At 42.8% G+C, this 15041-nt stretch overlaps 1 protein-coding gene across 2 annotated transcripts in view; it reads right to left on the bottom strand.

The window, feature by feature from the left end:
- Nucleotides 1-8304: 8304 nt before the first annotated feature.
- The window catches only part of tab2 (TGF-beta activated kinase 1 (MAP3K7) binding protein 2), a 50223-nt gene continuing 43486 nt past the window's right edge, over nucleotides 8305-15041 (bottom strand). The window contains exons 5-7 of one of the 2 annotated variants that reach the window (XM_074685209.1): nucleotides 14369-14459; nucleotides 10244-10339; nucleotides 8305-10074 (exon numbers count right to left, since the gene is read on the bottom strand). In XM_074685209.1, coding sequence (XP_074541310.1) covers nucleotides 9935-10074; nucleotides 10244-10339; nucleotides 14369-14459 — 327 coding nt within the window. In that variant the 3' untranslated portion in view covers nucleotides 8305-9934. The remainder of the gene's footprint in view (nucleotides 10075-10243; nucleotides 10340-14368; nucleotides 14460-15041) is intronic. The other variant, XM_074685210.1, reaches the window with a different exon arrangement.

The raw sequence follows: 15041 nt of genomic DNA, 5'->3' as shown, positions 1-15041 counted from the left end.
AAAATCCTGCTTGGCTGGATCGCTTCCTCAAACTTTAAAACCATGGTGCTCCTGGCGGGTGGGAGTTTGGATTTGCATTTTGGCTAAATATTGAGAAATTGTGCCTCAAGATTTAAAATCTTGATTAAATATTTAGAAATCTTTTCTTAAGATTTAGAAATCTTAGCTAAATATAAATATAGAATAAAAATGAAATGTTCAGAACGTAGCTAAATATTTAGTATCTGGACATTTATGTATAACATTAATATATAACATTTCACATTAAGATAAAACATTCAACATTTATAAATAATATTTGACAAATATATTTCACAATTATTTCTCTAAATCTACATAAAAAGTGATTTTTTGGAGCTAAATGTAGAGGAATTGTTATGGTTTGGTGTTTTTGGTTGTATTTTTCCTTGTGGTGGTTTCTCCTCCTTTTCTCCCTTCCTTTTCACTTCCTCTCAGTGCCTGTGGCAGGAGGCATAGCTAGCTGGTTTTCACTTCTTTCCCTCTGAGGCTGCAGCTGAAGTACACCTGTCTTCAATCCTCAACAATCACTCCTTGCTATAAAACTCTGGTCTGGACTCCACCACTTTGCCAGATAGTTCCATCTCGTCGGTAGTGTTTTTTCTTGAGAAAACTCTTGTGAAATTTTGCCTTGGATTTTCTTGTTTTGAAGCTCTGTTTTTGAACTTAAGTTTTCTAATGATCTTTTGTCTCTGTTTTTTTTGCAGGCTGTTTTTTCCTGCCTCGCTTCCAGCTCCCCAGCTCAGCCTACCAGCCCGCCTGCTGCTGATTTTTGTTACTTGGCTGTGATTTTGCTTTTTGTCTTATTAAAAGAACTTAAGTTTTAATTTTTGGAGTTCAGTCTCCTGCTTTAGTGGTCCAACATTCTTCTGAACTGTAACAGAAATGCAGTCTTTTGTACTGTGTGCAAATTTACAATCGGCGCCCCATAGTTAGTAAGGCTGGGACGATATGCTGTTCTTGCGATTTATTTTATTTTTATTTTTGGGGTGCCGAGTCACTTTAAATCGGATTCTTCGATATTTACAATTTTTACAGTTTTTAGTTTGCTTTTTTAAAACCAGACCATGTGAAAAAGTGAAATGATGATGATAATGTCAACAGAATATATCAGGAGCCATATTTTACCAGAAAATGCACATCATGTGAGTCAGAGAGAAACATGTCACCCTCTCCAATTCTGTTCATAAACAAAGACTGAAATGAAGAATTTGAAAGAATAATTGTTATTTGACAAAGAATCAGATTCTGATATTGCCAAAAAAAAAAATCCAGATATATCGTATGATATATCTCCCATCCCTAATATTTACAGAGGTTTCTGCTGAGACTGCGCTGGAGTGACAGAGTTCATAGCTCGGTGTTGTAGAAGTGATGATAATGATGGTGAGCCTGTTGATAGTCGTAGCAACTGGAGTAGGGAGCAGGCCATTTGTAGCAGTGTTTCTGAAGTCGCTCCAGACCAAGGACCATTTTTTTCCATTCAAATAATTCCTGACACCTTTCCTACCCTATTGCAATGTAACTGCCCTTGTCCTTCCATCTCTCCTCTTTTTTTAAATTAATAAAAAAATGTGTAATGTTTCAATAAAAAAGGGAAAAGATGTAATCACAATGAACCAATAGGAGACACTGGCAGAACACCAGGGAACCCCAGTTTGACAAACACTGGTCTACAGCAACGATTGAGTGTAACCTACTAAACAAGAGGGCTCAGGAACTGTCTCAAAGGGATTTTTTCAGTAACTGTAATGGATCATTAAGATTTAAAGTTAGTGACAGACACATCATTCTCTTACTCACCTCCTGCTGAGGTCTCATTAGACCGCGCATTTCTGAGGTTTGCTGTGGGGTTTTGTTGTTGTTTATAGCTCACATCAGGATGGACCACAAACCCAGCCCGGTGACCCTCAATGTAAGCATTAAAGTCAGAGTCAGCAGTTTTTTGTTGTCATGTCACAAAAACTGTCAGCAAATACCACAGTTCACTTTCTGTCAGAGCAGAGCGTCTCTGGCAGGAAGGCAGCTCATTGCTGCCATCTAGTGGACACCAACATTTATGACCCTGTGAGGAGTCCAAAAGTGATGGTGTCACTTATACTTGTTGATAGATAGATAGATAGATAGATAGATAGATAGATAGATAGATAGATAGATAGATAGATAGATAGATAGATAGATAGATAGATAGATAGATAGATAGATAGATAGATAGATAGATAAAATACTTTATTAATCCCTAAAGGGAAATTCATGTAGTTTGGCAACAAGAACAAAGAATAAAATGAAGATTTAATAACTCATCTTCCATAGATTAAAGAATTATAAACTCTGATGGCTGCAGGGAGGAGCGATCCTCTTTATCTTTCAGTCCTGCAGCGCAGAGAGGTGAGTCATCCACTGCTGCTTTTTCTTTTGTCAAGGATGATGTGAAGTGGGTGATCAGAGTGACGAATGATGGCCTCCACTTTCTTCTGTGTATACCTTTCCACCACAGCCTCTGTAGGAGCTAGCCCAATGCTAACTACTGAGGCGTCTTCCCCGGCGTTGCTTTATTGACGCGCTTCACCTGCTTGACTGAGCTGCATGTCCAAGGATCCACAAAAGGCTTTATGGTGCAAACAATCACATTTATTCATTGCCATTCAAGTGTACCTACAATCAAATCAGCCCACAGCATACAGCGTGCCGCGGTCAAAAACTTTCTTGCCCTCCGGGGTTCGTGACCCTTTACCTCCACAAAGACCTGCCTATATTTGTACCTGTGCCTCAGGCATATAGTGACCCCAAGTGTAGAGACAATGAACTGGATAGACCTCCTGATGCCTATTTGGCTCCTACAGCCTCCAGTGAGTCCAAACTGGATCCAACCACACAACTAGCTCTCTTCACCAAATTTTTCCAGTCGCCTCTTGTCCTTCTGCTTTAAACTATTTCCCCAGCAGACTGCACCATAAAACAAAGCACTGGCTACCACAGACTGATAAAACATCTGCAGCAGCTTTCCACAGACTTCAATTGATCTGAGCTTCCTTAAGAAAAAGAGACGGCTCTGCCCCTTCTTAAAGAGTGCATCTGTATTAAGGGACCAGTCCAACTTGTTATCCAGACGTACATCAAGATATTTGTAGGTTGGCACCACCTCCATGTCCACCCCATGGATGTTAACTGGCTGATGGCAGAGCCCAGACCTTCGTAAATCCACAATCATTTCCTTTGTTTTTGAGGTGTTTAGTAGGAGACAATTTCTATGACTCCAGTCACAGAAAGCCTTTATCAGATCCCTGTATTCAGATTCCTGTCCATTTTGGATACACGCCACAATAGCACTGTCATGGGGGTATTATTGAATGTGACAGGACTCAGATTTGTATTTGAAGTCTGTAGTGTAAAGTGTGAATAGGAATGGAGCCAGAACAGTTCCTTGTGGGGCCCCCGTGCTGCTCATGACCGTCCCAGAGACGCAGTTTCCCAACCTGACAAACTGTGGCCTCTCTGTGAGATAGTCCGTGATCCAGGAGACAAAGGATGGGTTCACTCCTATGTCTTTGAGCTTATCTCTCAATATCATGGGCTGGATGGTGTTAAATGCACTTGCAAAATCAAAGAACATAATTCTTACATAGGTGCCAGGTTCTTCTAGATAGCACAGGGCACGGTGGAGCATGTATGTAACTGCATCATCCACTCCAATATGATTTCTATATGCAAACTGCAGAGGTTCTAGTGTGTCTTTGACCTCAAGTCTCAACAGACGTAAAAGCAGCCTCTCAAAGGTTTTCATAACATGTGAGGTGAGGGCAACTGGTCTGTAGTCGTTAAGTTCAGCTGGGCATTTGAGTTTTGGTACCGGCACAATACAAGATGTTTTCCACAGAGCCGGGACCTGACCCAACTGTAGACTCAGGTTGAAGATCCTCTGAAGGGGTTCACAAAATTGGGCAGCACAGTCCTTAAGCAGTCTTGGACACACACCATCTGGACCAGCAGCCTTCCCTGAGCACAGTCTTCCTAACTCTAACCTCACCCCTAAAGCTGTGACAGACGGTGACGGTGGAAGAGGCACAGGTGTAAGAGGGGATGTAGCAGGGGTGGTGGAGAGACACAGATGTGTAGAAAAAGCAGCAGTAGAGGAGGAAGTGGTCGCTGTGTCAAACTTGTTGAAGAACTGGTTGAATTCATTGGCACGTTCAACATCATCCACAATTGGCTGCCTTGTCTTTGTGTTATAACTAGAGATGTTATTGATTCCTCTCCACACCTCGGGAATGTTATTATTTTGTAATTTTCTCTCAATGTTCTTTTTATATTTCACCTTAGCCTCCCTTAATCTCCTCTTTAGCACTTTTTGCACCAGTTTGAGCCATTCTTTGTCGCCATTTCTAAAGGCTTCCTTTTTCTGATTGAGGATATCCTTGATGTCACTTGTGATCCAGGGTTTGTTATTGGAGAAACGGAGTACAGTCTTTGATGGTATGATTTTGTCTTTACAGAAGTTGATGTATTCAGTAAAACAGTCAACCTGTTTATCAATATCTATACTGTTCTCATCTGTTTCTAACAATACATTCCAGTCTGTGCACTCAAAGCAGTCTCTCAGAGTCTCACTGGCCTCAGGTGTCCATTTTCTAACTGTTACAGTAGTTGCATGCTGCCTCAATACGCAGGGTCTGTAACAAGACTGAAGTAAAACCAGATTGTGATCCGACCTGCCCAGTGGTGGTAATGCAGTGGCACTGTATGCATCTTTGACGTTGGCATATAGAAGATCAAGTGTTCTGTTCACTCTGGTTGGGCAATTGACAAACTGTTTAAATCCAGTGAGATAAGAGGAGAGGCTAACATGGTTAAAGTCTCCAGATATTATTATGAGAGCCTCAGGATGTTGAGTCTGTAGCCTGGCAACAGTTTCTTGGATAACATCACATGGAACTTCAGCAGTTGCTTTGGGTGGAATGTACACGAGGATTGTTATTATATGACTGAATTCTCTGGGAAGGTAATATGGCCTCATACCAACTGCCAACAGTTCAATGTCCGGACAACACATCTTCACTTTGACTGTAGTATGATCAGGATTACACCATCTCTGATTGATGTATAAAACCAGTCCTCCACCTTTTAACTTGCCACTAGCTTTAGTGTCTCTGTCCAGACGTATCAGCGTGAAGCCAGGGATATCCACACAGGAATCAGAGATGTTTTGATTCAACCAGGTCTCAAATGAGAGCAAGCAAATGAGACTGCACTCACGGTATACAATCTGGGTCTTCACCAGTATCTCCAGTTCATCCTTTTTGTTGGGCAGAGAGTTGACATTCCCCATGATGACTGATGGAAGAAAGGGCTTATATCTCCATCTCCTGGCCTTTAACTTTGCACCAGCACGACATCCTCGGAAAGGCTTCTTTATCTCTGCAGGATTAGGGTGATATCCTCCAGATTTGCTCCATCGTAGTGCAAGAAGCTCCTCTCTTGAATAAACTCTCCTTCCAACAGACATATCCATGAGTTGTCAAAAAAGTCCAGTATTGAGCAAAAATTAGCAAAAAAAAAACAATAAAAGATAAAAAATATAGCAAAAAAGCAGAGTAATAACAGGGAGCGGCCAAACTTTACTGCTACCGCTAGAAGCGCATCTTTCGTAAATAATGATATAAAATAAAAATAAATAATAAAATAATGATTTAAATTTTAAAATGATATCATCAGTGCTGAAATTGGTTATTTCTAAATACTATATCTCAGTATCTGTGGATGGCTTTCTATGACACAACACCACCCAGAGTCCCCTAAATTGACTTGGGGCGTGGCCAGGGGTCATCCCGAGCAATCAGGAGAAAATTCTGGTAAAAGATCCGCCAAGGTGAAAAAGACTCCCCCAAATTGACTTGTGGCATGGCCAGAGATCGTCCTGAGAAGTCAAGAGAAATTTCATGAAAAAGGTCCTCCAAAGTGAAAAAAATTACCCCGAATAGACTTGGGGCGTAACCAGGCGGCACCAGGACCAATCAGGAGAACTTTCATGTAAATGGTCCCCCAAAGTGGAAAAAATGACTCAAATGTAGTGGGGCGTGGTCAGGGGACGTTGCTGGTTCTGGGTTGCTCAATTTGAAAAAATGTCCCCCAATGTGACCCAGCGAAAGCCCCCTGGTGGATGGGCATAGCCCAAAATGTACCACCCATTTGGTAAAAAAGCTAAAAACAGGCCTAATTTGCCGTGAAAAAGAGCCTGCATAAAACTGCATTTTTTAAAAAAAGCGACCCAAAACCCCGTTCTGACAAAACCCACTGGGGATGCTCCTAGCCACCTCAGGGACGCACCCTAGAAGTTTCTGAGCCCTCAGGCTACGTTATGTGGAGTTGCGGCCCAATTGGTGGCAGGCTAAAAACAGGCCTAATTACCCCCTGAAAAAAGAGCCTGCATAAAACTGCATTTTTTCGAAGATTGGACCCCAAACCCGGTTCTGAGAAAACCCACTGGGGACGACCCTAGGGACCTCACGGAGCCACCCTAGAAGTTTCGGAGCCCTCAGGCTATGTTTTGTGGAGTAACAGCCCATTTGGCTGAGACACTAAAAGTAAGCCTAAATTAGCCCCGAAAAACAGCCTGCAAAGAATCGATTTTCCTGAAAATTGGACCCCGAACCTGGTTCTGAGAAAACCCACTGGGGACGCTCCTAGGAACCTCACGAACACACCCTAGAAGTTTCTGAGCCCTCGGGGTACGTTTTGTGGAGTTACGGCCCATTTGGCTGAAGGCTCAAAACAGGCTTAATTTGCCCCGAAAAAGAGCCTGCATCAAAGTGCATTCTTACGAAAATTGGACCTGAAACCCGGTTCTGAGAAAACCCACTGGGGACGTACCTAGGGACATCAGGGATGCACCCTAGAAGTTTCGGAGCCCTCGGGCTACGTTTTGTGGAGTTACGGCCAATTTCTTGGAAGGCTTAAAACAGGCCTAATTTGCCCTGAAAAAGAGACCGCTTAAAACTGTGTATTTCTGAAAATTGGACCCAGTTATGGCCCAATCTGGTGAAAGGCCATAATGTATAAAAATCTATGTGGGTATCTCAAATTCCCGGCTATGTGTTGACATGGCCTTAAACAAAGAAACGTGGCGCTTGGTAAGACTCACATCTCAACAACAGTGGATGATGGTGCACGTCATCCACGATAAACGCCACAAATTCTGGATCATCCTCTCAGTTTCTTAAAGGTGGGGTCTGCGGGAATTTCTGTCTTTGTTAGTAAACACAGCATCCAAACTGGGCTCTTCCTCCTTGGCTCAGCAGCAGGGCACACCCACAGCATCCAACTGTAGATACATGAACACGTTCACTCGCCCAGCAACCACATGTAGCACATAACATCCAGTTTCTACATGGGAGAGACTCGAGAGCTGCGCACCTGACTCAGCTTGTTAGCTGTAGAGCGCCCGTAAGTCACGTGAGCTGATCTGTGCCTCTGATTGGGTGTGCTCGCGATCTTAATATCCTCTGAACTGCCAAGTTAGAATCCCCTGCAATGCTAGTAAAATTGGCATTCAGACAAGAGACGTTTTTTGAACCAGGCTGTAAATGGGTCAATTTATGCTGCGAAAACATTTTTTTTTTTGCTTGGTGTGTATGTGACCTCTGGTACTTCCGGAGACAGCTTGAAGCGGACACTCGAGAAACAGCAGATTTTAGCACTTCCACATTGTCTCATATTTTTACACCAGAGGTTGCCGCTCAGTTAGCACCAGCTAATCACTAGGTTATTTGACACATACCTGATCAGCTAAAAGCCAACTTGTATCAGTCTTTGCCCCGTGTTGCTCTCCAAGTGCCTGAAAGCAAGTGAAAGTCGAGGTGAGCTTCACCCTTGTTTAGGATAAAGCTTTTTCAATTTGTTTCACTTATGTTGTATTTTTCTCCCTCTGTGCTACGTCCACTGTCGTAGCTGCTCTGAAAAGCTAAACCACTCGCTATCATCAACACGCAAGGTGACTTGCGCACTGGTTGCTCTGTGATTGGCTGAGGTATCACGCTTACTCTCCGCCCAGAAACGTCCAGAAACAACCAAAACATCAACTTGAAGGCTGAGCAGAGGATTCAAGGCATACAAAGTCACACGTGTGGAAGCTCTGAAGTGACAATTGAGCAGGAATATTCCTGTAAAACTTGACATTTTATTTTTTAAATAAAATCTTGCAGACCCTACCTGTAAAGACTCAGTAAGGACACAGACACAAAAACTCTGAATAGATTTTTTTTTATTATTTTTACAAATAACTTATCTGTTACAAAGACAGTTTTCCCAGCTAAAATCAAAAAACACTTTAGATCAGATTTTTTTTTCCTTTAACAGAACATGAACAAACTGCCTCTTCACACCGAGCTGCAGATCAAACTGAAAGATCTGCTTTCTTTGGCTTCGTGGAGGGAGAAGTTTAGAGTAAGTGCTTCATAATTCATCTGATTCTCTATAAACCAGAGCTTGATCTGGATTTGAAACGGCACTTTGACGTGACAGGAAGTCTTAATACAGATTCAATCTAAGGCACTGATGTAAGGCACCTTCTCTCAATGGTGAAAACAGGAAGTAACTAGTCCACAGTTTAAGTAAAGAGGATAAGTAAACTTTAGAAACACCCTCATGGATTAAAGCTCAGGAGGAGGGGGACACCTGGAGGACAGACATATTGTGCTTATGATTGGCTGAGACCTGCTGAACACTTTAGACCAGGTGTATCTAAGGCACATGTGAACACCGAATCACCCCAGGAGCACACTTTTCATCTTTGGTACCTCTCGTGAGGTGTTCAGGTGTGACGTGGAAGGAGCTTTAACCTAGAGTAACAGCGTGATCATCTCTCTGAGGTGAAGTCGTCCTCAGACGTTTAAACCTACATTCCAGTTGTCAGAAAACGTGGCAGTTTGTATTTTCTGGTTTTGAATCCCTTCCATGACAGTCCTGACGTGTTTGGAGCCCTGGACACAGAAAGTGAAATACGAAGCAGGAGATTTCCTCCGTTTGCTCGCTGCCTCTGCAGATCGTACTTGGAAAACTCAGCGTTTCTGAAGCTGTGCTTGTGGCGTAGCTTCATGATGACTGCCCTGCTCCTCTCCTTCTGCAAGGCTTCAACTCTCACAGAAATCAAGTAAAAAGCTTAAAAAAGGGAGCATGATGCTTATTGTTTGAAACAGGGAAACAAGACAAAAGTTAATAAAGTCTATAAAGCTATACTTACAGAAATACACGTGATTCATAGTGTGAGGAGAAAAGGCTTCAGGGCACTTCCTAAAATATTTACAGTAAAAAGCTGGGCCACTTTCTGCCTCCGTGTACTCTTCACAAAGCATGCAACTTACTTTCTTTTCAATAACTCGAGAGACGGGAGGTGGGAGGCAGAGATACGCCCCCTTTAGGCATCCTCTGAAAACAGCAAACAAACTCTGGAGTCCACATCAGTCTGTGAGTTTCCGCTCAGACGGAGAGCAGCGGCCCAACACAGTCCCAATCCAACGTCACGCCACCACACAGGAATAAAAAAAACTCAGAAACCAGGTCAGCAACAGGCACAGCAGCACCTGTGTGAGAGTATGTGTGTGCCGCCAAACTGCAAGGCCACACTCTTAATACTGCACGTAGGAGCAGCGAGGTATCACCAGGGTCGAAGTGTCACCATCCAGCAAAAACAAAGAGAGGGTGACCCCACCCCGTCCACGTCTCTAAGGTGAGGTATCACTCCACCCACCTCGTTAAAACACGGCCCTGTTGAACCTTGGAGAGGAGGAGGAGAAAACCAGGAAACAGGAGTTATGATGTCAGAAGACCACGCCCCGTTTGAGCGGAAAGGCAGAGAGGATCGCTCTCCTTCCTGTTTCAGTCTGCGGGCAGAGAAGGGGGCGGCGCCCTGCAGCCCCACAGCTCAGAAGTGGCGTGGGAACTCGCACTGTTCACAGCGGTTGAGGGCGGGATGGTTGAGGAAGGTGCAGGCAGTGCAGCTCCACTGTGTCCCCTCGTCCTCCTCCTGGTCTGCGGCCGGCTTCACCACCTTACCGCTCACGTCTGAGGAAGAGGAGGAGACAAAGGAGGAGGTCAGACAACTAAACCATTCTCACTGAATGAATGTGTGATCCGGCAGTGGGAGCTAATGAATGTTACGACAGGTGTAAGTGATGTACAGACAGGTGCAGGCAGTGAGCAGGTGAGGGGTTAACAAGTGTGTCTCACTCACCCACAGATAGAGTACCTTTGGGTTTGGGTGGGACGGAACCAAGGAATACGATGTTGTCGTAGAATTTTTCCACTGCACTGGGATTTAAGTGTGGTCCTGTGAACAGAGGAAACTTTTACCTTACAGGTGACAGTAGAACACCTTTCTATTAACACATGAACACACTCAACAAACAGGACAGGTAAGACAGTGGCTACTTTTACATGCAGTCAATATTCAGGTTAAAGTCAATATTCTGGTTTCTGAAACAATCGGGATAACCCGTTTACATGTGTGTAAATGCAACACAGTTATTCCTGACAACATCTCTACGCACAAAGAACATCATGACTTAATGTGTGTCATTTCCGCTTCTTCTTCCTGTATCCATAGCAACAGCAGCAGTAGTATGGCAGACTTCCTCAACTCAAAAGACCAAGATTCTTTGCAAACAGAACATGAGCAGTGGGTGCTACCCACAAACTTAGCTCTGCTGCTCATCCCACGAACACATGTTCCTTACAAATGCAGCTCCATTTAAAAGAGACATAAACTGGCTTTACAAAAACATAAGATTTATTGCTAAGAAGCATTATTAAAACAAAGAAATGATCTACCAAACACAAGTTATCTCGTTATTTGTGATAAGTTAAGAAGCTTAAAGAGAGCTGTTATGAAACATGTTCTTGAGACAAAGAGTTGAGCTTAGACTGGACGAGAGGTTTAAGCCTCATCAACTAAATCTAGAAAGGAAAAAACTCTACATACATAGGCTGTTGACAATAAGCCCCACGTTGTAACACGAGATATTTACACAGAAAAGGGTCACCACGATGTTCGCACCATGCATTTTGTCCCCCAAAATATAACTATAATAAACCCAGGCTAATATCTGTCTCCTTTTATCTATCACTGAAATAATATTAACCCATGTCTGTGCAGACGCCAGATGAAACTCCAGAAGAATTGTGTCAGAAACCCGTGGGTAAAAGCCATTAAGGAGGACACGTCCCTTTAGAGTCACCGTGTGGTCTTCTCCTGCATCAGCATCCGTGTCAATCCGTTTGCTCTCTCTGACCAAGTCCACAAGTGTAGAGTAAATTATCTTTAAATAATCTGCTGTAACTTTCCTTACCTGGGCGCTGATTACGGCCATTGGAGTTTGTTAATTTTGCATAAAACTACAACATTAAAGCTGAAGTTGTGTTTATTTTTGTTTTTGCTCATTTATTTATTTATTTCAATGTAAAGCAAAAATAAGCTATAGGGTGATACTGGGTCTACAATAGGCTTGTCACAATACTGGATTTCTAACTTCGATACGATATTTTGAAAAATATTGATTTTCGATACGATTTTCAATACCACGCATCCACAGGGATTTTCAGTGCAAAAACTTCTCTTTTTATTTAACGAACAGTACAGAACACATTTACTTAGCTGCAACTGAAACAACAAAAATCACTTATTTAAAGGCCTCTGATATTTGTCAAACATTCAAAAGTCACTTAACTGTATTTGGAGGTACTATACTGTCTAGACTATGTCACTTCGTAGTATAATTATTCTTTTTTTTTTAAGTCGTATCAACCAAAAGAAAAAAATGCGTCATGAAGACGAAAACAGCAGATAGGCTATAAGTCACACTGGACCATGAGTTTCATTTATTTAGAATGATTTGGTTTGTTTACAGTATTTCCAGAGTGAACTTTTTTCCATGTAACTGTGATAAATGTTTGTTTATTAGGAGGTTTAAATATTTTTCCTTCAGCTCCTCATATCCGTGACCAGTTTCTCTTCTCTACATGCGCTCCTCTCCTCTCCTCCTCCCCTCCTCTGCTCTGGGTGAGTGTTGCTGGTGAGATCGGTGCAGTGTGAGTTTAAATGAGCTCCATTCGATAAATGTCCTCACTTTTAAAAAGTTACAGGAGTTTTGGCGCTAGTTTGTGACTTTAACACCGGGATCTGTTTACAATAGAGAGCCAAAAAGCCGTGAGTGAACTCTTAAATCACGTTATTGTGTCGGAGGCTGGACATGAGCGCGTCTGAGCGCCTGTCAGCAATTACGGCAGCAGGAGACTTCATGAATGGACCAACGAGCGAACACTGTGTGCAGGCAGTGCTCATGGGAGTTGTAGTGCCGTAGTCTCATATTGCAATGGGTTTAGTATTTCAGATGCCATTTCAGAAAACTACAATTAAATAATTCAACCCGCCAAAGTGGCGAGTAGGAGTGACGGTTTTAGCCGCTACAGCTGGCATTCAGTGTAAGCTAGCGTCTTTCTTTTTCTCTCTCTTAACTACGAGGCAGGACTCGGAGGGAGGGGCTGCATGTACTCTGTGTGCGCTCTGTGTGTATGTTTTGACGCCAGCACATCTCTAACTAGGGAAAGATGTTGAGTACCGATCTATCGATACGAGGGGAACTTTATATTGAATTGTTTGCTAAATTTCAGGATCGACATTTACCGATAAAATGATACTTTTGACAACACTAGTCTACAATTACTTTGTTATTTTAATTAGGCCTATATGTATTCTGTAGGCTAAAGATTAACCCTAAATTAGCACAATGCTCAAATGCTCATTTTTTAAAACGAAGTCCACCACGAGAAAATAAAATCGGTCAATGTATTTTTCTGTAGATCTGAACTCCTCAGGGCTGTGCATGGGTGAGCTCTGTCCTCTTCAAGTGTTTCTCTTCAGTCAAATCAGTCAAAACACAAACAAAACTTCCTGTAACAGGTTTGGTTTTGTATTTAGTGACACATTTAGTGAAACTGCCTGTCCACTTCAGTGGTGCAATCATAAAATGTAAAAAATTTGGACGTCATCTTGCTTGGCTTGAAGTGAGGTCGCCACAAAAACTGCTCCCCCTGGTGGCTGGCTGCAGTATTGGTAAAAATGTCGTCTCTCCAGTCATCCCAAAGGGGCTTTGGACAAACTTTAAATATTAATACATGTCGTAGAAATGTTTCTCACTTGTTGTTATAAGAGGTTAAAAACAAGGCTTTATATCACGTACAACAATGATTGACAGCTGACGTTCTTGTATATTTTTTTCAGGGATTGCAAAATATGTCAGGACGCAGAGTCAAGAAGAGATTAGACTCTTGAAAGAAAAAATATAATTATCATTTTTGTCACCCCGCTCCACTCATTCTCCCAGAATCCCTCACATTCCCATCTACGCAGACTGTGGCTACACAACTGCTACCAATGGCTGCTCCTGTGACAGGGGAATTTTGGCTTCAAAACCGTACAGTGATAAATGGGGCCACGCTGTCCACTCTTTGTACAGTCTATGGATGTGACATGCTCAGAGCAGGGAGGGGGGCCCTCAGTCAGGCAGAGCAACTTGTCCCCATCAGCAGAGACAGTATAGCAGCCTTACATCTGGAGGAAAGTCCTGGCGACATTATTTCACTAGGTCATTACACACAAGTAAGTGTTTAGAAAGAGAAATGTTGCAGATTTAAACACTCGGCACAAACTTAATATCAATCCCTGGTCGACTCTATGGATGAGTTTTTTTTTTTTGTCTGAGAGTAAAGACAAAATGTTTTTGGACTAAGATGTGAAAATTTTACATATTTTCATCAAAAGACTTCACCTAAAATATCTTCCAACATCACTGATCTGACACCAGGTGTCGCTCTGTTGACTTTGTGTTATATTCACTCTGAAGCAAAACCATCAGGACCGTCTGCTTCAGCTCCGTGATGGGAGCAGCTGTGAGCTCATTCACAGAAGCCTGTCTTTAGGGTCACTGACACTGATCCTAGCACTAACTCAGTGAAGCACAGTGTGTGGTTTCCTCTGAGGGAACACACCTTCTCTCTGTGGCCGAGGCTCGCTGCCGTCCTTCACCTGAGTGAACCTGAGTGTGTGTGTCAACATTTACAACCACCAAGAGCCGCCAACAGGGCCATAAATCCCTCGCTCCCAGCAGCAGCAGGATGTAATTCAGGAAGAAGTGATAGTTAACGGCACAATGGCTGCGAGTGACTGAGAGGATGTGAGCCTGACGACGAGCTGCTGCTGCTGCTGTTGCTGATCCTGGATCAGATTGGACCTCCCTAACCATCAAACACTACAGCATAGACACAAGAAAACACAGCATGTATAACATTTGAGGAGTCCCACCTGTCTGAATGATATCAATCTCTTTGGTGAGGCAGTCAATGTCGATCTGCAGTAACCGGTTTTTGCATCGTAAATGCTTCATTTCCTCGATCTGGAACAGAGACAGAGCAGAGTGGGTCAGATAGACAGGAAGAAGAGTCAAAGTATCAATCCGTCTTCTTCTATGAGGGAGAATAAAACCAGGCTGTTCACATGATCAAATATACACCATGACTTTCTTACTTTGACATAAATGTTATCAGCGGCTACAAAAACTCACTGCAGAGTCTGCGACATGAAAACAAAATAAAAAAACAATTTATCATGAAAAATCTCTCCCATCTTTGACTCATAGGTCATAGGTAAACTGTGACGTGTTGAACCTGTGCGAATGCGTCTGTCTGAGAGGACTTGTGTTTACATCCGCCATTCTGAAACCATCAATAAGGAAAAAACTCCAGCTGCTGGACGCTTCCTCTAAACTTCAGTGAAGTACATTTTAATCTCGAATGAAGAGCACCAAAATAACACCAAATAAAAATTAACTACAGAGGCTAAGGCTGATTTATGCTTGAGGCTTCCACATGGTCCCCGCAGCTTCGTGTGGACAAATGATGTCCTTTTCATGCGGAAAATTTCCGCACCGAGACATGTGAACAAGATGGCAGAAGAACAGAATATCCTAGTGGTCAGA

The sequence above is a fragment of the Halichoeres trimaculatus genome, unplaced genomic scaffold (genome assembly GCF_033239565.1).
Source record: "Halichoeres trimaculatus isolate MK-OKI-2021-1 unplaced genomic scaffold, fHalTri1.1 fHalTri1_scaffold_13, whole genome shotgun sequence".
Taxonomy (NCBI): Eukaryota; Metazoa; Chordata; class Actinopteri; order Labriformes; family Labridae; genus Halichoeres; species Halichoeres trimaculatus.
This window is presented reverse-complemented; position numbering and strand designations above follow the sequence as displayed.